At 44.1% G+C, this 25,546-nt stretch overlaps 2 protein-coding genes and 1 long non-coding RNA gene across 8 annotated transcripts in view; 1 reads left to right on the top strand and 2 right to left on the bottom strand.

Annotated features, from left to right (window-relative positions):
• The first annotated feature begins 12,493 nt into the window (after nt 1–12,493).
• LOC135385955 (transcription factor Adf-1-like) lies at nt 12,494–14,316 on the top strand. The gene is made up of 7 exons (XM_064615610.1): nt 12,494–12,834; nt 12,902–13,040; nt 13,166–13,195; nt 13,313–13,378; nt 13,639–13,719; nt 13,803–13,856; nt 13,957–14,316. Exons 1-7 carry the CDS (start codon nt 12,681–12,683, stop codon nt 14,183–14,185), a joined length of 753 nt encoding a protein of 250 aa, XP_064471680.1. The 5' UTR covers nt 12,494–12,680; the 3' UTR covers nt 14,186–14,316.
• On the bottom strand, nt 13,433–17,028 carry LOC135385957 (uncharacterized). Of its 3 annotated transcripts, none has more exons than XR_010420541.1 (4): nt 15,245–17,028; nt 14,455–15,160; nt 14,312–14,399; nt 13,433–14,231 (listed from the first exon to the last, which is right to left on the bottom strand). It is a non-coding gene; the product is annotated as an uncharacterized LOC135385957 (long non-coding RNA). The 3 variants fall into 3 exon arrangements; XR_010420540.1 differs by having other exon boundaries at nt 13,433–14,399; nt 14,455–14,933; nt 14,997–15,160; XR_010420539.1 differs by having other exon boundaries at nt 13,433–14,399.
• A 652-nt stretch (nt 17,029–17,680) lies between these two features.
• The window catches only part of LOC135385954 (AP-4 complex subunit epsilon-1-like), a 36,337-nt gene continuing 28,471 nt past the window's right edge, over nt 17,681–25,546 (bottom strand). For all 4 annotated transcript variants that reach the window (XM_064615608.1, XM_064615607.1, XM_064615606.1 and 1 more), the window contains 8 exons: nt 23,782–23,879; nt 23,503–23,721; nt 23,352–23,435; nt 22,876–22,978; nt 20,057–20,177; nt 19,813–19,906; nt 19,592–19,651; nt 17,681–17,885 (listed from right to left, as the gene is read on the bottom strand). In XM_064615608.1, coding sequence (XP_064471678.1) covers nt 17,718–17,885; nt 19,592–19,651; nt 19,813–19,906; nt 20,057–20,177; nt 22,876–22,978; nt 23,352–23,435; nt 23,503–23,721; nt 23,782–23,879 — 947 coding nt within the window. In that variant the 3' untranslated portion in view covers nt 17,681–17,717. The remainder of the gene's footprint in view (nt 17,886–19,591; nt 19,652–19,812; nt 19,907–20,056; nt 20,178–22,875; nt 22,979–23,351; nt 23,436–23,502; nt 23,722–23,781; nt 23,880–25,546) is intronic.

Raw genomic sequence — 25,546 nt, 5'->3', positions numbered from 1 at the left:
AACTTCAACCTCTTGGTATTTCTTCGACAGCGAGCTTCAACTGTGACGTCAACGTATTTTGAAGCTATCTCGTATTCTACTGAGTTACATTTTTGCCCGGTGCTCAGTAACTTTGACTAAACTTTTTGTGAGTGTCTTGTACATGCCTGCAAAGTGTACAAATGAAACGCTGCGACACCAGTGCTAGTCTACCACAGTGCTATACAGGCGCCTACCTCCCGCATGAGGTAATGAGGTGAATGATCCGTGTGGTGAGGCTCCGACACGAGTGAACGATGATCTACGACATTTCGGTGCACAGACATTTCGAGGAAATGTATCTCTCGCTCAGTACGTATTTACGAAATGCTTCGCCCATAATACATTTTAAAATATAGTCTTAGTACTCTCACACTAGCCTTTTTCATGCAAATAACCGTTGACAAGTTTCATCTACTGTTTGTTATCGGATCTTGCGGCCGTTCTTGGGCACAATACGTCCGTCCGTCCGTTACTTTTTTCGTTACAGGTTCGTTCGTTAATTAATATAATGTCGGATAAAAATGTCAAAAAGAGGTAGCCACGAAACTGATGAGGAAGCTCGTCCTATATGTCGTTTCAGTGCGAGGTAGAACTGTGAGGCTGAAAACGTTCGCATAGCTTATCCGGAAAATTTCTCGGTGCGGAGATCGATATGTAATAATTTCAACGAGAATCACCTCGGGAAAACGAGGCATCACTTAATTCGCAGTTCCTAAACTATCAAGCTTCGTTCATGGGGCCTAATGAAATTTCAATATTAATGTTGAAGTCTTATACGTGTAGTTGTAATTGCGACGCTTCGCGCACGACATCAGATTGTGTGCAGAGTAGCGATCCACAGAAGTAATCACATGGAAGTGATGGCGTTGCGTAAAACTGTGTACTCTGTATGGCGAAACAATGTAGATAGACAACGGGTTCGGAATCGGAGCCCCTCTTCGCTAATTGGAAAACTGAACATGATGAAAAGAGCGCTGCCAGACGAAACACAAGAGACGTTAGAGACACACCGACGCGCTAACGTCTCTCTAACGTTTCTTGTGTTTCGTCTGGCAGCGCTCTTTTCATCATGTTCGTGTACCAACAACCCCAGATTCCTTCACTGTTGAAAATTGAACTCACTCGTGAACAAATTCCTCTCATCAGTGCTCACCGAGCAAAGGAAACGAGAAATAAAAGGGAGACTGGTATGGACCCTGTAAATCTTGTGGTCGGACAATATTTTATTTAATTGCTAACGTGTCCATCTCTTTCGCCTTTTCTCCTCCTAAAGTTTATCGAACACTTTCGCTCCACTGGCGAATTCCTTGCTTCAAAACCCGACGTTATAAGCTGCTTCCCTTGGAAACTGGTATCAAAGGGCGCGCATCGATACTATATCATACATCGATCATTTTTACTCCCTGTGGAAATGTGCATGTCAACGATCACGTTCGATTTACCCGATTCGTTCTTTACACTAGAGACTGCATATATTTATGAAATAAATAATTGTCATTCATGCGGAGACATTCATGTTTCATCAGCATTATTCGTTAGAGAAGGAAAAGAGGAAGTAATAAAGTCGGGTAATACTAGTACTAATAATAAAGTATGTCGAATTGAATACTTAACAATAAAGTACATCGAATAAAACGTCGCACAGGTACGAGTGCCGCAACTGTACACAAATGAAAACTCCGGAGCAGTGAGTGCGTTGCTCGGAGTACAGTCGTATACAGTATTGAATAGCATTACAGTTCGAAATCGTGCTCGGTACTAACACTGCGACACGTGGCCCACGGTAGCTTTTTAAAATAAAATATGGTATTCAACCCTATTACGTGCGAGTATGAAATGTTGGCGAAGAGTCGTTAAAACCACGTTCAAGCCACATTCATTTTGTATCGGTCTTTTCGCTATAATTGTTATTTCGCACATCTCTCGTCGAAAATAAAGGACAAAGAAATGTACGTATACATCGAACGATACGCGCTCTAAAATGTCCGCGCTTCGAAACGTCCGTGCACGGTGCACCAAAACGCCGAAATGCACCGTACACCGAGATGACCGCTTCCCGTCCAACGTTCCCGTTAAACTATTCATGCTGGTTGATTTATCCCTGCAATATGTAACGAAGGTGCAAAGTTATTCATTAACAATGTGTAATACCAGAGCTATGAAAATTACTTTTATTGTGTAATGTATTAACTATTACTCGTCGCAGTTCTGTAAATAAATACTTTGTAGACTGTAGACTTCTAGACGAATGTCGGCACTGTTTCCCATGAAGTGAGCCCAAGACGAATACTGTCTCCCACTGCTGTCCTCTCTGTCTGTACGCCGCTCATAGCTAACACAGAATTTTTAAAAAAAACTCATTATTTTTCTTAGTCATTATTACTCATTCTTTCTTTCTGCCTAGTAATCCATAATGCCATTACTTTCATCGAGTAATGACATATTTTTCTCAGAAGTCATTAACACAGCCTTATGTGGTGTTTGAAGTAGGCACTGTAAGGAGACGTGCTTTGTCGTATGCTTCGTTACACATTACTGGTGATAGGAATTAGAGGAGTTCCCGCAAAATCGCTACGTATTAATGACTTCGGCGGGAAATGAGAGCAGTATGTATAATCTAACTTAAAAACAATAGCTAAGATTAACTGCAGCGTAGAATAAGTTGGCGTTCAGAGACTCCACTTCGACTCCGTGCTCCTCCTTGGTGAACTGGTCGGTGACAAAAGGCGCTATGGAAACAGCCTGGTTTTCCTTGCCCGTACGTTACATAATTCATAACTGGTGGCTTGAGACAATGCCTGAATTTTTAATCAAATCACATCTAAAACAGACATATGATTGCTCGAGTAGGGTAAGGTGGGGAAAGATGAGAAAGAAATTTGTAATTGAATATAAAATTTTTATTTTTCGTGTTAAAAAAAAAATTAGCCATTGGCACATTATCAGGGGTCTAGATCTTTTGACCTGTAAATACAGAACGGATGTAACCGGTCTAAAATAAGCACAGAACAAGAAATTCGAAATGCAGATTGTCTCATCTTGTCCCAACCCTCGCGGCAAGACGAGACACCGCGTGGGGCAAGACGAGACACGCCGTACAATGAACTATACAAACTAGTTTTTGCAATCCAAGCAAACAAAGTAAAGCCCGTGGGCCCCTAAGCAACCCCCAACCCCCTTGAGCCCACCGCCCACATGATGTGCAATAAAACCACACAGAACACGGTATACTATTTTGCACCGTTCTTTGCGAACAAGGCACCGCCAGTCTGATGTGTCGCTGGTCGCTCGCTTTTGCTTGGGCTTCTGCTTTGCGGGAAATACTTATCCTATGAAACAGAAAAAATTGCTGAAAAATCCCAGCCAATATGCAACAAAGAAATCTCTGAGGAACAATCATAAAGCCACCTAGTAGTTGACGTATCAGTTTCTAAATTACACTAAATTTAAATTGCACTAAATTTAAATTAACATTAAATTGTCGCGTCTTGTCCCGTACATATCATCGGATGCATTATTTTTGGTGTTCAAGAGTGTCCATATTTTGCATATATCTAGATGAATGAATATAGAAATAGGATGTGGACTTACAGTGACAGAATAAGCCTGTGAAACGCTGCTGCACACATGACAAGAAAAAGGACTACAGAAAATCGCGCCTTTTTGCGGGTCTTTGCATTCCAGGCAGAAGTAACCGATTTTTCTCTCTCTCTCTCTTGAACTCAAATAACAATCCGGACAATGGACCATTTCCATATTCGCGTCACCCCTGGCGGCGGAATGTCGAACGTCGTGTCTTTCCCTCCAATAAACATGGTGACGCTTTTCGGACTGGCACGTTGCGTGGGAAAGTAGCAAGAGAAGATTGGAAGAAAAATGCGGAAAGAGTGAAAGCGCATTGCACTCATTACCAGTGCAAAGGGTTGTCAAATGTAGACCTCAAACGTCCGCGTGACCTTGAAACCGATTATCTCCCTCCAATGAACATAACAGTCGAAAGCAGGTGGGTCCATAGTGATGTTTTCCACTCAAAGATGGCGGACGCAAGGGCTGGGCATGCGCATAAGTGTTGTCGGAAATGGTCCATTCTCACATGCAATAAAGCGGACATGCAGAGACACCTATGAAGTAAAGTTTCAATCGCGTGGAGCAACGCGTATCTGAGACGGGCGGCGCCGAGCAAAAAACGTCGCGTCTTGCCCTACCTTACCCTATATCACGGCTCTGCCTACATCCGACGAGTGACGACACAGGTCGAAGTGCTCGTCGTCGCGATGCGAAGGAGACACGCCACGAGCATCCTACGTCAGGGGTGTCTGATCCATGACCTGTCTGATCAGCTGCCGTGCGGATCGGTGTTTCAAGGAGAATACTCGCGCAAAATATCACGATAACTATGTGCTTCGGCAAAATTTGGTTGCGGCGAGAGATGAGACGATTCCCGCTACTGGAACGATCATAGTCCCATATGACATCGAGGTTACTATGCGTATTCTAAAGGAGGGCTTATCACATTGTCACTTAACAAAGTGGAAAAATTCAATACAGTTTGTCTACACAGTCTCGTGAACTATCTATCGTTCGTTGATCCCCGTTACTGCAGGAAAAACATTTTTTGTTACTCTCACTCGCTATCAGCTGAGGACTCTAAACTGAAGACAGGCCAAACTGAACAACAGATTTGAGACAGTCCCAGTGTGCCTAAGAGGAAGTATGGCAATCGTCGAAGAGGTCAGACGCGGCGGAAATCGAACCGTGCACTTCTCGGTTGCAGGTATGGAGTGTACTCAACCGGCAATCGAGGGGTGCATGGTTCGATTTCCGCCGCTGCCTTACCTTTTCGACGATTGCCACATTTCAAGCAAAAGGTGGGGCAAAATGAGACGCGGAGTAAAATGAAACATATTTTTGCTTGACGGCATGTATCTCAGAAACACGCCCTTTCATGAACTTCACATTTTACTGAGAGGTGCCACTATGTGTCCTATTTGCCCTGGGGATTGTCGCTATTGGTACATGCGTTGAACAAGGAAAAATCGTCTCTTCATGCCTGGAGGGCGAAGGCTTGCCAAAAAGGCGCGAATGTCTGTAGTTCTATTTCTTTTCATGCGTCCAGCGGCGATTTAAAAGCTCGCTATGTCAAAGTAAGTTTGCAATCTATTTCCTTATTTACCTCGCTAGATTTGAAGAAAATAAGAACTCTCTGTAGGTGTGCTAGTTTAGAGGGAAAATATTATTTCAGTAAGCACATGCACGGGGCATAACGCGACAATGTTTCATTTAGAAAGGCATAAGCCAACAATTAGGTAGCACTATGTCTGTTCTTGAAGGTATTTCTTTTTCACTCATAGTCTTGGATGCTTCGAACATACGAGAAACAAACAGATTTGACAATGCAAACTACATGACGATGAAACAAAACAAGAGCACACAGAAAAGCAAACCACGTACGTCACAACACACTTGTAGTCTTATGGTAACGGACCAGTTTACCGCATGCGAAGTATGGGCACATGAAGATTGCGTTCGGTATATCATGATGTTGACTCTGCTTGTTTTCATTGCAAAATTAATTTGTACGGCTCATTTTGGTACGTTGCCGAACCTTACCCCGAAGGTCTAGGCAAAATAAGACTATTGTCGCTTTTGAATACCACAATATATTTCTGTGTTAAACTTTGTCTACTGCTTTCATATTTACAGGTCGGAAGCTCAATATTCCTAAGAATTCTGCTACATTTATTTATTTTTTATTTAGAAGTACACGTAGAGAATGACGACCAATCGCAAATTTGTGTCTCATTTTCTCCCACCTTGCCCTAAGTCTGTTACAATTCAAGCACCTTCTCAGTACATTATGTATGGAATCCCAACAAAAGCGACAGTAAATAAGCTTATGCGCAAAGAATTGGACAAGAACCAGGTATGTTAGGCGCAGACTTGTACACGTTACTAAAAAAAAATAATTGATTACCGTTACCCTGTACGAAAAAGTATTTTTTTACCGTTACAAATTACTCGCCGGAAAGAGTAATGCAGTAACGTCTAGAAAAATAACGCGTTACTTTGCCAATTACTTTCGATATCTGAGAGGAAAAGTACAAACACAAGTGTCTGAACAGGAGTGTCGTGCTTAACCGCGAGCGTACTGCAAGATGCAAGGCACCGGGAAATTGTGACTATCCTTGCGTTTGCTGACCAAGAGCGAGAGGGGCTCCGCCTCCTGGATGCAGGCCAATAGGAGGACGCGGAGGGCAGGCACTGCGGAAGCCTCTATGCTCTCGCCTATGAGATGGCGCAGCGTTACCAGCCGCCCAGTGCCGTGTATACCAAAGGGAGTCTGGCCATTAGGAGGAGCCTAAAAAAAAGGCTCGACCTGTCAATCAAACTTGGGCGCATTTCATTGGTGACCGTTTTCCATGGGCGCTGCCATCGACACCAAATTTTCTCCAAGATGGAGGATGGTGCTTGGAACGGCGAAGTGGAGATTTCGTGACAAAAAATTTTCACAGACTACTTTAATTTCATACTGTGAGTATATATTCTCATGTAGGCATCTGTAAAATCAGCTGGGTCATTCCACGCCAAAGGATCCAATGACTGCGCTCGACCTACCACCATTCGAGCCGAAAAAAAATCGTGGCACCTCCAAGTGATGTATAATGTCACATGACAAAATATTTATGCTCTAGTAATAACGGTTGTCTCTGCAGGCGCCATTAAAGGGGGAGTTCTTTGTAGAAACCACCAATCGCCCGTAAGATTGTAGCGACACTCCGGGATCTCCTAGAAACTTGGGATTGGTTTTAAATCGTAGAAGGTGGTCTATTTTATAATCGCAGGGAAATTCCCGCCTTTTTACCTTCCCCCGTCATTGCCAACGGAACCAGTCATGAACGCAATTTTCGTGTAATTTTGCGATTTTTTTACACCTGATGGGTCAGCTAAATTTCCGTGAATATTTTTTTCGCTGGTAGCTCTCGTGATGCTGCTCATGCAAAAAAAAATCGTCAGAACTGAGGGTGTAGTTGGTAACGTATTAAAAATTGGTAAAGTAGCCATTTTTAGCAAAATCTTCAATGTTCGGAGGCGAAATTCGGAATGAGAAGGTCGGTTTGGAAAAATAATGTTTGCGTCATTGTATGCGACGGACCTTCCCATACAACATATAAAAAAATCTCGAGGGTATTTTTTGATAAGCGCGAGAAAAAATTTTTTGCCGATGGATACATCGACACGTATCCGCGAGGGGATCTGCGTCGGCGTTGCAAGGCTAGACGCGACGCGTCGAGCACAAATATTCAGCGTCGCGTTCGTCGATCAGTCTGTGCATGATGGACGAAGCGAGACCATCAGGAAGCTCGGATGATCTCTGCAGTTCCGCCAGGAAGGTTTCTTTTATCCACATGTGAACCAAATTACCTGAAGGCAAGGATAGGAGAGCAGCGTATGCGTGGTTTGTGCGGGCTGTTCTATCAAACAAGACACATGGTGGGTTGAGAGGCAGCGACTAGAGCCCTGCACGGGCCGACTTTTCCGGCCCCTACCCGACCCGGGCCTTCATGCTTTTATGCGACTCGGCCCGGCCCTGTGACTCAGCAAATGGAGCCCGATCCGGCCCGATGACTCAGCGCGCAGATCCCCGGCTAGTATTTCCAGCCGTGACGTACGCATCTCTAGCGCTTATCACACAAACTTATCAGTAAATTTGTAAGAAGAGAAGACACGTAAGGCCACAAACATACAAGAACAGTCGGTTTAACACCACAAAAGCACGAGACCAAACTAAATCCAGGATGCACGTGGACTGCTGTGTGTGAGGATGCTGTCGACAAACTCCTCCCAATCCTTACCCCTTTCACCAAGCTTTGCGAACGTGCTTGTTTTTTCTTTTTCTTTTTTTTTCAGTGTTAGCGCCGCGAAGCAACTGCTATGCGGCTATGAGCGGCGTATGGAGGGAGCGGGACAGATGGAGGGAGGACAGCAGGAAGGAGTGGAAGACAGAGGGGTTAGTATGCGTCCTGGGCCGACTTCAAGGGGAACTGTGCCGACATTCGTCTGGAAAGTCCTCGGAAAACCCAGGGATAACCTCAGACAGCACAGCGGGTAACAGGATTCGAACACGTGTCACCTCCCAGTTGATGGCGATCACACTAACCACCAGTGATGGCCAGTAGTTAACTACATGTAGTTAAACTACTAGTTAAACTACCAGACCGTAGTTAAAAAGTAGTTATCAACTACTTGCAGAAATGTAGTGGCAACTACTAGTTAAACTACTATTTTAAGTAGTTAACTACAGTAGTTAGGTTACTGAAGGCGCGAACTACTTCCGATTTGGCCGCAAGCTTTACGGCACGATTGTGCTTCTGACTTTTACCTTGAGCTACTTGTTTGATGGGAACGGTGTCGTGCATGTGTACTAAATCTTCAGTTTTAATGCTTGTCCAGCAGTGTTGCGGATTTAACGAGTCAAATCGGATTTAAATCAAATCCATGTTTTTCGGAACACCGCAAATCAAATCCAAATCAAGTCTGGATTTAAACTTGAGGCGACAAATATCATTTTAAATTCGGATTTGTTTATGGTGTGCTAAATCAAATCTGGTTTTAAATCAGGATTCATCAAATCCGTCAACGAATCCGGGGGCTAAAGTTCCCGAAATAACTGTAGCATGCAGCTGACCATGTCTACAAGGTACAGTTACTGAATGCATTCGCTGGATAATACCCGTGACATGGTATAAACACATATAAATCTCACCGCAGCGAAGAGTATGAACAGCCAACATAGCGATGCGAAGGTTGACACTGACATTTTATTTATTTTCACGTGGATATCGGAGTAACATATTTGTCAAATACGCTTACTCGGCACATAAGATAAAGCCAACTGCCGGGAATTATGTTGTGTTAAATGTGACGGCTGCGTGCTGCACACCGCAGTTGTGTTATAACAAACTCAGTAGTGCATCCGCCCAACACGCGTAAGCAGTCTTATTCTCTCAAGTTCTTGTTTAGAAAGACCAGCTGCTCCAATGTAGCTTGGTGCAGCCTGTTTCTTTTCGCGGTCTTGATCAGGCTGGCTGCAGAGAGCACTCGTACGACTGCTCCAGAACATGCAGGTACTGCAAATAGATGTTTCGCTACTTCCGAAAGCAGCGGGTGGCTGGCCACTGCGGACATCCAATAGCAGAGAGGGGAAACAACATCATCCTTTACTGTACACTTGCTTAAATAGAGGATTTCGTCGTTCGTTTTTGCGGTAAGAGTTCTGCGGTGGCACCGAGTTGACCATAAGCAAGCCTCTATGAAAAAGGGCAACCAACATTCACATTCCTGTTCCTGGACACAATGACCTCATACGACTGGTTCTCATGTGGACATTTCGGGACTTATTTTAGCAATCTCTGGGACACCAGAACGCGACATCAGTCGCAGTTCAGAGCCAATAAAACAGGCAAAATACGTCTATGGTAGTCCTTTTGTCGAACGTACATTGTTTGAGCTCAGTGGGCCAGTGGTGCGCTTTCTCCAATGCGTTCCATTTCTGAGAAATTATGGAAAGCTGTGATACCGTTGTGAATTAGACATCGAACTGCCCATGTGATTATATGTGAGAGTATTGCATGACGAACCTTTAGTGCTCGGAAGGGAAGATGGCTATATGCCTTAGAGGTGGTCTGGCTGACAGACAAACCACCTCTTAAACTTGAAGCAGTCTACAAACAGTATCCGTAGACTGCTTCATGCAATCAAAAAATCGTGGCATTTCTTTTTAAATGAAACACAACTTTTAGCGGGACATTGGGAACCGAGATGGCGGGATGCAGGGCAAGCCATCTCAAATCCAAACACTTTTTAGACCTTCTCCTCATTAAGAGTTGCATTGCATCATGTGTAAACATATGTGAAATGCAATTCAGTCAAATCTCTTGTAAGAACGTAATTACAGAGACGGCCTCAGATACGACTGACAAACAATCTGCCTGCCCGTCAACGTCAAATTTCGTAGCAGTCAAAATCCAACCATTTCCCTTCAGAAGCTTGACCAAATACACATCCAATTCCGTCGAAAACAAAAAAACGTGATTCAATCCAAATTCAAATCATCTGCCAAAATTGTGATTCAATCCAAATCCAAATCGTCCTCATATTTTCCCCGTAAACCAAATCCCAAATCAAATCCACGAGCCCTTTGATGGATTTAAATCAAATCCCCGGATTTAAATCCGCAACACCGTTGTCCAGTGAAGCCTCGTTTGCTGTGAAATAATTATGCAACTCAGTTTATCGCGGAAGCACAGAAAGAATCCCGCCGCAAGCTTTGTATTTCACGGTCGTAGCAGTGGCTTGAGCCAAAGTTTATCATTGATTGTGATTTATATTTAGGAGTCCAAGAACACTACAAGGGATTGGTGTTGATGGACAACGTTAAGTAGTTATAGGTGTAGTTAAACTACATTGAAGTAGTTAAAGAAGTAGTTTTAACTACTCCCCTGAAAAGTAGTTGAACTACTAGTTAAACTACTCCATCACAAAGTAGTTAGTAGTTATAGTTAAACTACTGTAGAAGTAGTTAGCGGCCATCACTGCTAACCACTATGCCACGGTAGCTGGTCGAACGTGCTTGTGAAATACGTACGTGAAGAGTCAGGAGCATTGTAAAGTCGCCTTGAGAATGTTATAGAGGATCGAATCATACGCACAATGCAGTGTCCCTTGCTTGTTTTTGCAAATATATGCATATGAATTACGCTAGTATAGTCCTCCATTGCGTGGGATTAGTTGCGTGACCTGGTCGAGCCTGACTCTTGGGAACATCCAGAAGATGTGGGTTCGAGTCCTACAGCTGGCTAACCTTTTCAGTGACTTTCATCTTTCATCTTGGGAAAATGTTTGCCGGCCGGGCCCGCCGTGCTGGTGTCTCTTCTCGGCCCGGCCCGCAGTGTTGTCGTGTTTTGTCGGACCGGCCCGGCCCAGAGCACACAGCAAATAACAAGCCTGGCCCAGCCCAGAGGCCGGGTCGGGGGCCATGCCCGCAGGGCTCTAGCGACGATAACGCTAAGAAAACGTCACAGAAAAAAAAGAGAAGTCTCACAAGCCACCGCCGGCGTGCTTTCGCTCTAGGGAGTCACGTGCTCTGGAACGTGTCGTGCGCATGATAGTGGGCGCAGACATATTGGGACTCCTGTGGATCAGTTGCTCTCGCGTGCGATTATTTCGTTTTCGATGGCTCTGCTACGCTCAGTAAGCTGAAACAGGCCGTGTTGTGCGGCGCTGTACCGCAACGATAAGCACAGCGAAGCCCATAAAGTGTATACAGATGAGCAGTTTCATTGGGAATCTCATCTCTATTACGACTAATACGTGGATCATGGTGATCATCGTGATACATGAAATAATACACACACTTTCACAAGGAACCACTAAGGAACTATTTACTAAGGAATAGCAAGCCGTTCTTCTGGCTGACTTTTCCTGACAAGATAAATAGATCCCCCTTTCACAAAATGAGTCGTTTTGCAGTGATACTAAGGTATTACAGTCACTAATACTGTACTAATACAGTACAGGAACTACATTACTGCTCACCAGTGGCGTAGCCAGACCTGCAAGCTAGGGGGGGGGGGGCTCGATACGAAAACTCGTCCCCCCCACTGATCCTAGGTGCGACAACACACACATACTCGTGCACGCCGCAAAATGCGGTTAAAAGAAAACAGAACGAAAATAATTGATTTGGGGGACATTACATGTATAAGCTGTCATGTCCAATGAGGTGGTGTCACGAGATTGGAAGGATTTTGAAAAGCTCATACTTTGAAAACCATTCAAGAGTGCTGCTTAGACGCCATGAACTGTAAGAACTTTCGCGATCGTCACACTGTCACCTCCCATATATTATTTTCTCCTCGGATTTGCACGATTTCCGTGGGTCGGTTCGTGGCAGGTAGGGGGGGCTCGAGCCCCCCCCCCCCTAGCCCCCTAGCCCCCCCGTGGCTACGCCACTGCTGCCCACTCAAACAGTCCAGCATGTGGAGTGGCCCTTACAGTCCGACTATTGTGGCCCCGTGACAGATCGGCAACACTTCACGATTGAAGTACGCTTCTAACGGTGCACGGTGGATAATTATTACTCTCGTTGTGAAGGGCTTGACGCTCAGCCAGAAGCATTTCCGTAAGGTGAAAGCTACAACGCGGTGAACTCACAGTATAATTTTGTTAAAGTTACTGCAGTTATCACAATCAACTTCGATGACAAAGACTACAGTCTTGCACCCAAACTATAACTTATCTTGTAATTAAAACAGTTTCGAACACACGTCGCAACGTAGTTCCTACCAACGCGTACGGAACGTCGAGCACCCGCGGAGCTCGACGCGAGCGAGCGACAACCTTTAGGCCGCGTACCCACATGCGGAGAATCTGCGCGGAAACGCGAACGCGGCGTGGTAAACTCTTGCCGCTGTGCGGGAAAAGCCACCTCCGCTTGCCACTTTTTGGCGATCGCGCAGTGCACGATTTTTAGCGGCATCCGCACATTATCAGCCAATCAGACGTTGGCGGATGTCGCGTCACACTGTTTTCGTTCCGGTCTCCCATGCGGTCTGGAGCACGTTGATGAGCACGTCCTCCATGTTGACGACGCTGTCAGCATGGCGCAGCCAAGTGGACGCTTTCCAACGGGAGATTTTATTGCAGAAATCAGATCATACCCATGCTTGTACGATGAATCACTGCCAACGTACAAGGATACGGTGCTAAAGAGAAGTATTTGGTGCGAAATCGGACTAAAATTTGGCATTACTGGTAAGTAAGAAAAATTGTTCTGTGTGGCTGGTGTCAGGTGATAAAGTTAAAAACGAAAATGTTATAGGAAAGGAGTGTGAAAGTAAATGGAAGAACTTACAAGATCGTTGTGTTAAGCATCAAAGAAGCAGTGCTGGAGCACCAAACTGGGAGTATTACGATTTATTGAAAGGCATAATTGGAGTTTCAGGGAGTATCTCTCAAAGGTAAGAGATCGACAACCGGAAACACAGAAAAGAAAACACTGCTGACGGGTTTGTGCAGTGCACAACGCAATTATACAGGCTAAGATATGCATTTATCCAGAAACTCATTGATGAACTTGTTTCAGCATCATAACAAACATCCCGGAACGTAGCAGGTATGTTAATATGCAGACAGAATTGTCCTTCCTAGACAGAGCAAATAGGAAATGCACAAAGAAGTTTTTTTTCACAATTTTGCAATGTACAAACATTTATGCTCTAAATATATACAGTACCTCTACCACATCAAGCTGTTCCAGCCCCAGCACTAGCACAGCAGTGGGAGTTCTCAATTTGATGTGAGTGGCAGATTTTGGATGTTGCCCAGGTTTGCAAAACAAGAACGCATCATGCAGGATTCATATATGAATGTATTGCACATCACCTTTCACAGAAATGACAATCAGTCTTACTACTTTTTTGACACACCTCGAACATAATATGTTTAAATGTTGAGACAAGATTCCACAACAAAACAAAAGAGCTGTAGCACTAATCAAGCTATTTACATGGCAACCACTGGGGAAGAACATTTCTAAAACGTTATGTGATTATCCAGGTATGAAGATGAACAGTATGAGGAGGTGTTCGTGCAGCCTGATGCCGTTCTGCTATCGTCGCAGGAGGCAAGCATCGCCGAGTGAGTGTGTTCTTGTGTGCTCGTTATTCACCTGCGTGGCCAGAATAATTAGTATGCTTGAATCCATACGATGCTTGACGCAGGGTGCCTTCGGCTGCACGAAAAAGGCCACAGGAAAGCTGTAGTGCAGCAGGCAGGTATGTACAACAAAGTGTGCTACACAGTTCCGTTTAAATTGCAAGAAATCAATCTACGCTTCAGCGCTCTCAGCAAAGTTTTGCTTGTTCTTACTTCCAGGAACAAGAAATCAAAACCAAGCAACCCAATTGACGAATCTATACAGAGGTCCTTAGATGCCTGTTCTTCTAAACTGCAGAGCATAGAAGCCGACAAAGATGAAAGCTATTACTTCTGTCAGTTTATAGCTATGCGCCTGCGCGAACTAGACAAATCCCAAAGAAGAGAGGCATTCCACAAGATAGAGAAAACCATGTATGAATTGGAGCTCAGGAGTGGCAATTTTTGAGACATACTTATTACGTATTTCTGTCCTCTTTATGTGTCTCAGTGTTCTGCAAAAAGTAGATCTGTTACAATATCCAAGTGGCTAAAATGGATAAAAGTGGTATCTGGCTTTGTCAATAAAAATTACCTGGATTTATATGTGGTTATCTCGCCACGGCACTTTCCCTTCTGTTGAAAAGTACAGTGCAAGTTTGTCACGCACTTCTGCAGCTGTCCTGTAATTCAATTAGTTCACACGTTACACTGTCTGATTATTTTGAATTCACTGACCTTTTAGAGTGACAGCCTACTCCTCCGAGCTTTGCCTTAAATGGTTGTCTCAGTATTCTCCAACGATTGGCTAAGACGCCGAGAGAATTCTCTACGAGCCGTCTCGCTCGAGACAGACAACAGTTGAATGCCTTTTGTTGATAACCACACACAGCTGAAATGTCAAGGGATGTTGCATTCATCACATCACGTAATCTTTATGCAAAATATTGTGGGACACAGTCTAAGAATGTGTAACCAAAACAAATCTTTCTTTGTTGATTTACATGCCTCTTCTTGAGTATGGCCTCATTAAAAACGTTGAGAGGGGAAAGGCCTCGTCCCCAACTATACAGTGAGGAATTGGCCCAGCCGAACCAACATTCCTTGGTCCAGGGATTCCAAATTCATTGTTCTGGAGCACTTGCACCAGCCGTGACCGAGAAAAGATGCCTGCATCGCTTTCACCTCCGAGGCGCCCCATGTCCACATATGTAAAGCTGCAACGAACAGCAGAGCAGGGACACTTAACCCAGGGAAGAGAAAATTGGGTCCGTTTTTACCGGTACTGCGCATCACAGAGAGCAAGGAGCACAACACTAAATGTCCCCTTGTAGTTATAATTTCTGGAGCCCGAGTTGGCAGGGCTCTCAATCATCACGTGCTTGCCATCTATGCAGCCGATGCAGTTAGGAAAATTCCACCTTCTCTCCATATCCGATGCAATCTGAATGAAGTTCAGAGTACTAAAATCAGCACGTCTTGCACAATTCTACATGCATGCATGGTACAATAAATTGATTCATATTACCTGTCTCCACTCTTCAGTTGTTGAGGGAAAAGCAAGGTACTCCCCTTGAAGGTAATTCCATATTGCTTCGCACGTATCATGTACAATCCTGCCAACTGTGGTTCGTCCTACAAGGAAGTTGAACGAGGTGCTTCGGAAAGTGTCTCCGTTGGCGAGGAACCTCCATAAAGGACATATCTCATGTGCTCTGGCAGGACATAAGTGTCATGCTCCGTCTTTATGTAGATATATAACCTTGAGTTCGGGGACAAAAGAGACAACCACGCACATGAAACTTAGAACCAGCACTGGCTCTGAGTTTCGTGTGCATGGTTGTCTCTTGTTGTCCCCAAACTCAGGGTTATGTATCTGCATTGTGCCTCACACCAGCATGCTTGTCTTGTCATCATCTCTGTCTTTTCCGTTTCTAAAACCAATTACACAACGTCCCAAATATCCCGATGATATGACTGGAGTTTTCACGGCACACAAACAACGAAATCCCCAAAGTCAGCGAGAGTAATTTTCACGTTAGGTGCCTCGCTCCACAATATCACACTGGTCCTACACATCGTGGTTGTGATCATTGCCAAATATTTTATGCTGATTTGTAGAACTCAAACATGCCTGAGAGTCAGCGCCAATCGTTCACTTGCAGGAATCGCTCTCCTCCACCGTGTGTCCCTCCGTTCGATACTGCCTCGAACATAGCGCAGCAAAGTGTCAAATGCAGCAGGCGTCATTCGAAGGAAGCTAGTTGATGTGAAAAGAGAACGCCGTGTTTATAATCACGAGCGCTAGCAACTGAAACTTTTTGTCAGGAGCGGACTTACTTGCGGTAGAAGGCTTCGTCACTGCTGCGCAATCGTGGAACAAGACAGTTCGCTTGACCTTCGTCATTGCGATGGCGCCATAGGGGGTGGATCCAAAATCTGAGACTCCCGCGTCTCTGCTGTCGCTTTCGCAAAAGCACAGAGCCATTTATAGGGAGAGTTTTGCCATTCTGTGATCTTTTGCCGCCTCGTGGGTGGAGCCTATTTTGACGTCAGAGTCGTCGTTGCGCCGCCCAAAAGAGCCTGAATCCAAGCAGAATCTGCTCATCAGCCATCTGGTGTGCGCATATTGATGCTGTCCGTCAGCTTTGTTGTCGCAATGAATGCAATCTACAGGAATAGCAGGCTTATGACCCATAGCCGCCTGTGATAAGGGGGGCTTTGTTGCCAAACTGAAAGAGTTCAAGGACAAAAGCCTTTCGAAGGACAATGTACACACGTCTTCCCGCCTTGCATCGTAAACAACGATCAGCATCAATATGGCGTCGGTGACCGGCTGACAACGGGACAACAATAGAGCACGGCGAGGGAGGTGGCTTAGCCGTGACGTCGCGTGACGCGCTTCAAGTTAGGCTCCTCCTAATGGCCAAACTCTCCCTATAAACGGCTCTGCAAAAGCAGAGACGTGAGAAGCAGGACGTTTATAATAGTTAACAACTCTGCATCGCTGTCGGTCGCCACGTTGGAAGATGCGTTCTCAGACGGTCTCGTTTACATTTTGCATTTTTCGATTGGGAACGAGCCCAACCAATGCATCGCAAAACATCAAAAAAGTAATTCTGAAGGACGCCAGCAACTTGGTGGCAGGGTACAAGTTGCTTAGACACGCCGTCTTCCGCAAGGGACGTTAAATACGGGGTGCCGTGTGGTGAGCTTTCATCGCACGTTAAAGAACCCTCAGGTAGGCAAAAGCAATCCACAGACCGACCGCTGTGGCGTCGCTCATGATCTCAGTTGTCTCGCGACGTAAAACACCCAATTATTATTAAGTAATTCTGAGACAGAAGAAAAAATGGAACAGAAATGCCATAAGGCCCAAAACAGCTGTGTGGAGGAGAACATAGTGAATACTAAGAAAGCATCCCACAAAAGAAGAAAATCTCATTAATCTCTTAACTCACGCGAACACTTTCTAGTGAGTTGTGTGGTATTAGATGCGTAATAAAGGTCCACTGTGTAAAAAGAAAAGAAAAAAGAAAACACTTACTCGTCTAAGCCCCAAAACCTTTTTGTTCCTTGAAAGCAACATCAGTATGTTGAGCTAGTGAAAAGTTACAGAAGGTAATATTTAATTATGAAATCAACGCGGAATTTGTGGAGGTGTAGCATAAAAGCCTTTCCCCTTCACATGTATTCGACTGTCCCTGATGCTGCCACCAGAAAATTTCACTTCCCAGTTACCCAAAGGTTAGCTGACAAAATTTTACTAGCAACATAACCATTCAACAGATCAAATTTTGTCCAAGTTACATGCTACGGTAAAAAGATATGCTGGGTAAATTATGTAGGATGCTTAGCTTAATGCTAGGATGCTATAAATTAATAAACCTGTTCTCAACCATGACAAAAAATGCATATACCCCCCATGTAGCGCATATAGTCTATAAAAATGCATTCTCTCTAGTCAAACCACAATTCAAATTTTTAATATAGTAATCACGTTAATCAGCATTGGAGGATTTCTTTTTCACTTTTATACCCCACAGTTCTTCACTCTGCGAGATCCGAGGAACTGCTGGTGCCGGTAATGCAGGTGTTTCTTCTGCAGCTTGCTTCACCTGTGCGTTGGTATCCTCTTCGACAAGTAAGTTGACTGAAGGCATGGGGTCCTAAACAATTGCAATGCAATATTTACAGAAGCAGTACAGTACAGGACTGATATAGTTAGGGTGTACTTTGATACCTTCGCATTTTAAATTCTACAGTCGAACTGATGATTTGGCTGGAGCGTGAAGCTCCCCACAACTTTCACTAGGATCCCCAAAACAAACTTCTTCAACCTAAGAACTGCATGAAATGTAGCCTGTCGACCCTCAGAGCTACTCCGCTGGAGAAGTTCTACTGCAGTGCCACTGGTCACAGTTCCACTGCCAGGTCCTGTGCTGTCTGCAGATAAAGTAGTAGCCATTCCGCCGCGAGGTTTGAACCTTCTGTTTCTATGGCTGGAATGTACTTTAATTCGGTGAGTTCGTTCATGTGACAGACACTTGACCTGTAGTGGGTCCAAGGCCCTCACGCTTTTGAAGAACTACCAGCTCTCACCGTTTTCAAGGATCTTTTGTGCTTTCTGAGCTGCCTGCTGCATGCCTTTTTTTTTTAGCTTTTCTCCCACGTGAATAGCTTCTTCCTATTCTACTCCTTCCTGCCTCATGAGGGCAATATAATTCTCCAGCGATGTGGCTTTCAGATAGCCCCATAATGCAAATATAGCATTGAACACCTTTTGGGAAGCAACATGCTGACCCTCAGCTGCCTTCACTAGACGTGCAACCTTTCCAGGGCCAGCTCTGACTTGGCGACATCCGACGCGACGTCGTGAGCGGGCGGCGGAAATACAGGCGCATTTCCGCCGCCCCGTCAGAGCTCACGATTTTCATGTTCCTACCCCAGTGGCATTCCGTCGTCAAAACCCATGCACAAAGCAGACGAAAAATCAGAAGGCGTGGCCTTTCTGTGTCACCTTATTGGTCGGCCGCTGTCGTTCTCGGCCGCTCTTGCCGACGTCGTGAAAGAAGTTCGGCATGGCAATTTTTCTGGCTCGACGTCTCTCCTCTCCCGACTCCGGAAATACGCATCTGTTTCCACTGCCCGCTCACGACGTCGCGTCGGGCATCGCCAAGTGAGAGCTGGCCCTGACGGTCTTTTGCGTGGGCACGCAGTACGGGTCGTGAGACACAGCACGTACGTCGTAATAACCGTACACCTCGCGTCAATCGCGTCCTTCGACGCAATCAGATTTCCGCGAACTTCAGTGCAAAACTAAGAATTTTGCGAAGTTTCGAGCAAAATAGGGGATTCCGCAAAATTCCGTGCCAAACGAAGCATTCCACGATGAATTCCGGATTCCGCAAGATTTCGCGGAGTCGCGGAAAGCCGTTGCCTTGTTCATGACCCAGGCGATTGTCAAAATGGGGTGTTCCGTAGTCCCTCAGACACCAAACAACCCACATTTGGCACCCTCAGACTTCGACTCATTTGGTCCGATGAAGGACAGCCGGCGTGGTTCATTGTTTCGGGATTTGAATTAAGTTAAATCCGCTGTAAAGTTGTGGATCAGAAAGCAACCTCCTGATTTTTTTCAAGGCTGGATTTGACACTTCGGTTCAACAATGGCGTAAATGCACTGGAAGCAACAATGACTATGTTGAGCAGTAGTTTTATGTAGAGGGAGACATCAGGCTATAATATATGTAACTTATGCCTTGATCTGTTTTTAACTAAAGTTGCAGAAAATGACTAGACATTATTTTTTGACCAGCCCTCGTATTTACTCCTGTGGTACTATGACAATGTGCCGGCTCAGTAAATTGCTTACCATGTGTATGGCAGAACTAAATAATGACTTCAATAACTCAGCATCTTCCATTTTGGGTTCCTAGAAGGCAATGTAAGTCATAACAGTAAGTTTCTACTGTGCACGTCAAAAACATACAGGTGACAACATCTGCAGCATCGAAGCTTGTGTAGCTAATGGGCTCATATGCACATAGCTTCAAATGTAAGTGATTTATATGAAGATAGAAAAAAGATAAAGACCTCTCCAACATTTTCAGTCTGAGATGCTGGACCAGTGTCATCCTTCACCTCTCTGACTCTTCCAGCAGACGACCACAGCTTGGGCTTCCCGAAGCTGAAGACAGAAAATGAAAATACACACAGAGAAAGCATGCTAGGCTTGTTCAGAGCTCATGGAGACGAGAAAAGAAGCTAGCTTAAAATTAATTAATTTGCTCTTTCCAAATGATGGGGCAGTAAATAACAAAAAATAATGGCAATGAACCTTTCAGAAGAGGCTAAGGAAGGTGAGTCGAGGAACTGATGAGCTGATGATTCATCTGACCCAGCTGTTGATGCCATGGAAGAGGTCATAGTGTTAACGTCAGAGATAAGTAGCTGTTCCTCTGCAAATGGTTAAAGAAAACACAATATGAAGTGCCTTTAGATGTGTTCAGTGAGCTTAGGTTACTCTGAGCTATTTTCTGAAGCACAGTCAAGAATTGTCTCAGAACTCAAAATTTTGCCCTTATTTGCACTATGCAGGGAGACTTTTTTTTTGCAACAGGCACTGTCATGAACACACAGAACCACAGCAAACACTTGCTTTGCGCATATATTATATGCAGTGATGGCCAGTAGTTAACTACATGTAGTTAAACTACTAGTTAAACTACTTGATTGTAGTTAAAAAGTAGTTATCAACTACTTGCAGAAATGTAGCGGCAACTACTAGTTAAACTACTATTTTAAGTAGTTAACTAGAGTAGTTAGGTTAGTGAAGGCGCCAACTACTTCCGATTGTGCCGCAAGCTTTACGGAACGATTGTGCTTCCGAACAACAACAACTTCATTTTGACTTTGGAGAGTGGGGAGTTTCATCCCCAGAGGCGATACTCTACCCCATTGCTGGTGGGAATGTGGAGAATAAAATAACGAGTCCCTTCACAATAACGATCGAAGTCGGATGGTGTCCAGAAATGTCAAAAGAGCTTCAAGCGCAGAGCGTTGCTGGGCTGGATCGGGCCAGGGACCAAGCAATTTTGGTAGGAAGAAGGGGCGAGAGTCCAGCTGATGAAGAGACTTGGAGAGTGCGGTTCGGGAAGGTTGGTATTGGGGGCAATGAAGAAGAATATGCTCCAGATCCTCAAGAGCACCACAGTGGCAGCAGGTGGGAGAGTCAACTTGTCTTAAGCGGTAACGCCACTGAGCTGTAAAGGCCACATCGAGGCGCATTCGGTTGATTAATGCAGCATCTTGACGAGAGGTGTTTCGTGGCATGCGGAAAGCGAGCGTTGGATCAACTGTGCTCAACATAGAGGTGGGGAGAATGTCGGTTGTCTATTGGCGGGAAGCCAGGGGTGTCACGAGGCGTCGCAGAATGGAACGGCGGTCTCCTCGCAGCATAACAATACTGGTCCATAATGTAAAAACCCCGACACTAGGGAACACGAAAGGACAGACGCAACACGAAGTCGTCTTGTGTCTGTCCCTTCGTGTTCCCTAGTCTCGGGGGTTTTTACATTATGCATCATCTTCACCAGCTCGCTTGCTTCCTAGCCATTTTTTCAATACTGGTCCGTTTCCGATACGAGAGTGCTGCCGACTTTTACCTTGAGCTACTTGTTTGATGAGAACGGAGGTGCAGAGCAATTGTGTCGTGCAGGTGTACTAAATCTTCACTTTTAATACTTGTCTAGTGAAGCCCCATTTGCTGTGAAATAATTCTGAAACTTAGTTTATCGCGTAGGCACAGAAAGAATCCCGCCGCAAGCTTTGTATTTGACGATCGTAGCAATGGCTTGAGCCAAAGTTTATTATTGCTTGTGATTGATATTTAGGTGTCCAAGAACACTACAAGGAATTGGTGTTGGTGGACAACGTTAAGTAGTTATAGATGTAGTTAAACTACATTGCAGTAGTTAAAAAAGTAGTTTTAACTACTCCCCAGAAACGTAGTTGAACTACTAGTTAAACTACTCAATCACAAAGTAGTTAGTAGTTATAGTTAAACTACTGTAGAAGTAGTTAGTGGCCATCACTGATTATATGCCTCTCTCTAAACAAGTTTGTGGAACCAAATTATCTCATCTATAGCCATGTGATTAATTGAAAAATTTCCCTAAATGTGAACTATTGTTAGCTCACCTTTATGAGTAGTTCAGAACTATGAAAACCATGTTCGGTATACCGTATTGTACTCCCCCCCCCCCCCCCCCCCCCAATTCCTATGTGTGCCGTACTACTTGCATTCTGTGCCAGTCATCCCTACTTTATTTGTGACATGCCAGGACAAATCACGGATTACGATAACATATTCATTATACCATTCACGCCTTCTAAGTTGCATTTATACTCATGCTAAAACACAAGAGTAAAAAATGAACCTTGAACAAGAGCAAAAATTATACGCTAGAAACTAGGGCTATGGATGACAGATGCAGTTTGCTGTAGTCAAAATGGATCCTTACATTAAAGAGAAAAGCACGCACAGAGCTTCACTATTCCACGTTCCATGTACATCGACAAGATCTCAAAATGTTACCAATGCAATCCAGATTAAAGCACAGGAATACAAAAGGCTCAAGATCAATCTCCTTTGCAGCAGATACATTGCTGAGTTAAGCAATCTCAGCAGAAGTCACCAACAAGCCCAGGATCAATAATAGTATATGTGCACTTTTACATTAAACCATATGCTCATGGTGTTCCGGGTATGGACATGGTGCCATGCCTGAAAACCTGACAAGCTTCGGCTGCGTTGTGTTTGAATGCAACAAATTCTGAGAAAGTCACACCCAGGACTGCCAGTATACAAGGTGGCCTGGCCTAGGGTTCATTCTAAAGGCTCGCGCAATGTAATATATAGCAAACACATGGGCAGAAAGCAACGTTACAGAGGTCACCATGCAAAACGCTAACAGATATATACAAGAAAGTTACGCGTGTTTTCTTTGACAGCTGTAATAACGTGTGCTTTAGCAAAAAGTATTTGTCCTTTCTATGTTGTTCCAGCCTCAGAACATCAGTTCTCTCATGTTCAGAAAGAAAGCGCACTGAGCAATATGCACAAGCTGCACAAGCTGTTGTTATGAAATCAACTACCTTGTGTGGACACTCGCCGTTGACTTTTTGGTTTGTATGGAGCTGCCCCATTCTTCAATGCATCACTCACATAACCATCCAGGAAGGACAGGCCAGCATCGAGCTGCACACACATATAATGTAATTGTACATTTTACTGACCGTGACTCTTCTGTGTAGCTCAACAACATCTATACTTTCCGTAAAAAATGGACGGAGGGAGGTACTGGATTTCCTGTGCCATCACGAATGTGGAATGAGCATTCTCAGAGTTGAGTGTTGAGAGCACAATGAGCTCAAAGACAGGATTCAGGTTACAGATAATTTGTGGAACTATACTCGTACATACAATTGAACACAATTGAACCTCAATGTTCCTCACCCTCCTATTTCTGGCATATTTAAGCATTAAGGTGTTCAAACCCTCCACAAAACATATCACGGTTTGATAATGACGAAATACTGGATCAGTACCGGCAATGTAAATTGACACGCACCTGTCCAGGTTTCTTGTCCACGTGCAGAACTATTTCATTGTTGTTCTTGAACAACCTGCCCAAGTTCAGCAGTTCTGAAGCCCTCTTGAAAATATAAGTTAGCCATTTTGAGACTTGAGTTGGTACGCAAAATAATGGGATTGGGAAATACCTGTTTAATAACAACTGTGAGTGTCTTTTCAATTAAATGCAGCAGCACTCCATCATCATCAGTAATTGGTTGTTTTGTGACCAGCGAGGCTTTCATGAGGGCACTCAGTGCATTTATGCAGAGAGAGCTATGATGTGAGTGAGTATGAAGCAACTTCAGCAACATTCTTGTGCCCTGTTTTTGTTTCTCGCCTGCTTCGTTACACGAAACTCCGAGCACCTAAAAACACGAAAATATCTATACAACTGCCACATAATCAACTCGACATTGTAAACGCACCCATATTGCAAAGTGAAGAGCTGATACTCGGGCTGTAGCCAAATTGCTTTCGCAATACGAAAACACGATGGGATAAAGTTTTCCGACTGCGCCACCATCTGGAAGATTACTGTTTATAGTAGCTCATTGCACATGAATTCCATTGGGCAGCCTTCTTCGAAGACCACATAGACATGATATAGAGCATCTTCGAAGATATATATTATGCTAAACTGTAACAATGCAGTAACACTCTTCGGCAAGAGATACTGGCTACACCAGTGCCTCAGTCCAGAAGGGTACCGAGACGTAGCAAAGATATATATTTTGCTGGAAAGCAACGTGTAAAAGAATACATTGTCTATAAACAAGAGCCTCAAAATACCATTCCTTTGTAACGGAGAAGTTTATTCTCATTACTACATGAATGCGGAGCATAGATGCCATGCTAAAAGTGATTGTTGTGATTGACCTGCCATGCTTTACAGTGAATAGCAGTATTTCTATTAGTTTTAGTGAAATACTGTGAAATAACATGGAATGAAGTTATTGACACAAACAGTGCCAATGGCTCTTGAGATAAACTAAAAATGAGATCAAGTATGATAATCTCAACTGAACTCAATGACTTTGTGATGTTTTAATTAGGGTTCTGACTTTGGAATTCTATCTGATCCGATAATCATTCTCCAGTAATTTTTTAAAACAACCGGATTTGATATGAAAAACATAGATTTTCATCAGACTGAGAATGGCAATAGCAGTGTCTTCCCATGTTGCACTCATTCATATTTCCAGGTAAATGCACGCCATGCTTTTTTTTCCTTTTTCCCTAATATACAGGGTGTCCCAGAAAACGTGTCATTGAATTATAATAAAAAACTACACCACCTAGAATAATGCGGTCAACGGCATTTGTTCTTACTAGGTTTTTGCCACCTCCTGATGTGAATGTCATGTAACGTTTAATTATGTAAATCTTTGCAAATTAAAGCCAGAAATTTGCCAAGTAAAGGTCACTTTTTACCCAACCAATGTGAAGAGCGTGTTCAATCCACTCAAATTAACGATCATTGACAGGGATATTCAGGGGCTATCCCGTCAGAAAAAATAGCTGAACATCATGCTCTAAGGAGCTAGCACACGACAAATTTTTCAGCGCAATCGTTGTCAGCCCAACGAAAGGAGGTTGAAAACCCAGCCCACACCGGCACCACAGAAGGAGATAACACGGGCATGGCTTATCGCGTCCGGCTTTCGCAGGGATCATGCTCTCCCTCTCCCAATTTCAGAAACTGTCACTTTTTCTACTATCACTCTGTGGGCTGGGTTTGGAACCTCCATTCGTCGGACTGACAGCGACTGCACTCAAAAAGTCATAGTGCGTTATGGTCCCGTGCTCCAAAAAGCATGATGTTTGGCTATTTTTTCAGATGTGATAGCTCGTGAATATCACTGTTAATTATCATGAATTAGAGTGAATTCGGCACGCTCTTCATATTGGTGGGGTAAAAAAGTTACCTTTACTTGGCAAATTTCCGAGTTCAGTTCGCAAATATTCGCATAATTAAACTTACGATACATGACATGCACATCAGGAGGTGGCAAAGACCTAGTAAGAACGAATGCCGTTGACCGTATGATTCTAGGTGGCATAGTTTTTTTATTATAATTCAATGACATGTTTTCTGGGACACCCTGTACATTAACCTGTCGCCATGACAGACATTTACGAGCACCTTGTATATTCCTAACCAGCTGTTTAAATTGTCATTCCACATGGTGC

The sequence above is a fragment of the Ornithodoros turicata genome, chromosome 2 (assembly GCF_037126465.1).
Source record: "Ornithodoros turicata isolate Travis chromosome 2, ASM3712646v1, whole genome shotgun sequence".
NCBI classification, from domain to species: Eukaryota; Metazoa; Arthropoda; class Arachnida; order Ixodida; family Argasidae; genus Ornithodoros; species Ornithodoros turicata.
This window is presented reverse-complemented; position numbering and strand designations above follow the sequence as displayed.

Bases quoted from the DNA above. Each gene is read 5' to 3' on its own strand.
- LOC135385955 (XM_064615610.1), top strand. From the start codon at position 12,681: ATGGCGCAGCCAAGTGGACGCTTTCCAACGGGAGATTTTATTGCAGAA. The intron at 12,835-12,901 runs GTAAGTAAGAAA...AAAATGTTATAG, and splicing joins ACTAAAATTTGGCATTACTG to GAAAGGAGTGTGAAAGTAAA. The intron at 13,857-13,956 runs GTATGTACAACA...TCTTACTTCCAG, and splicing joins AGCTGTAGTGCAGCAGGCAG to GAACAAGAAATCAAAACCAA.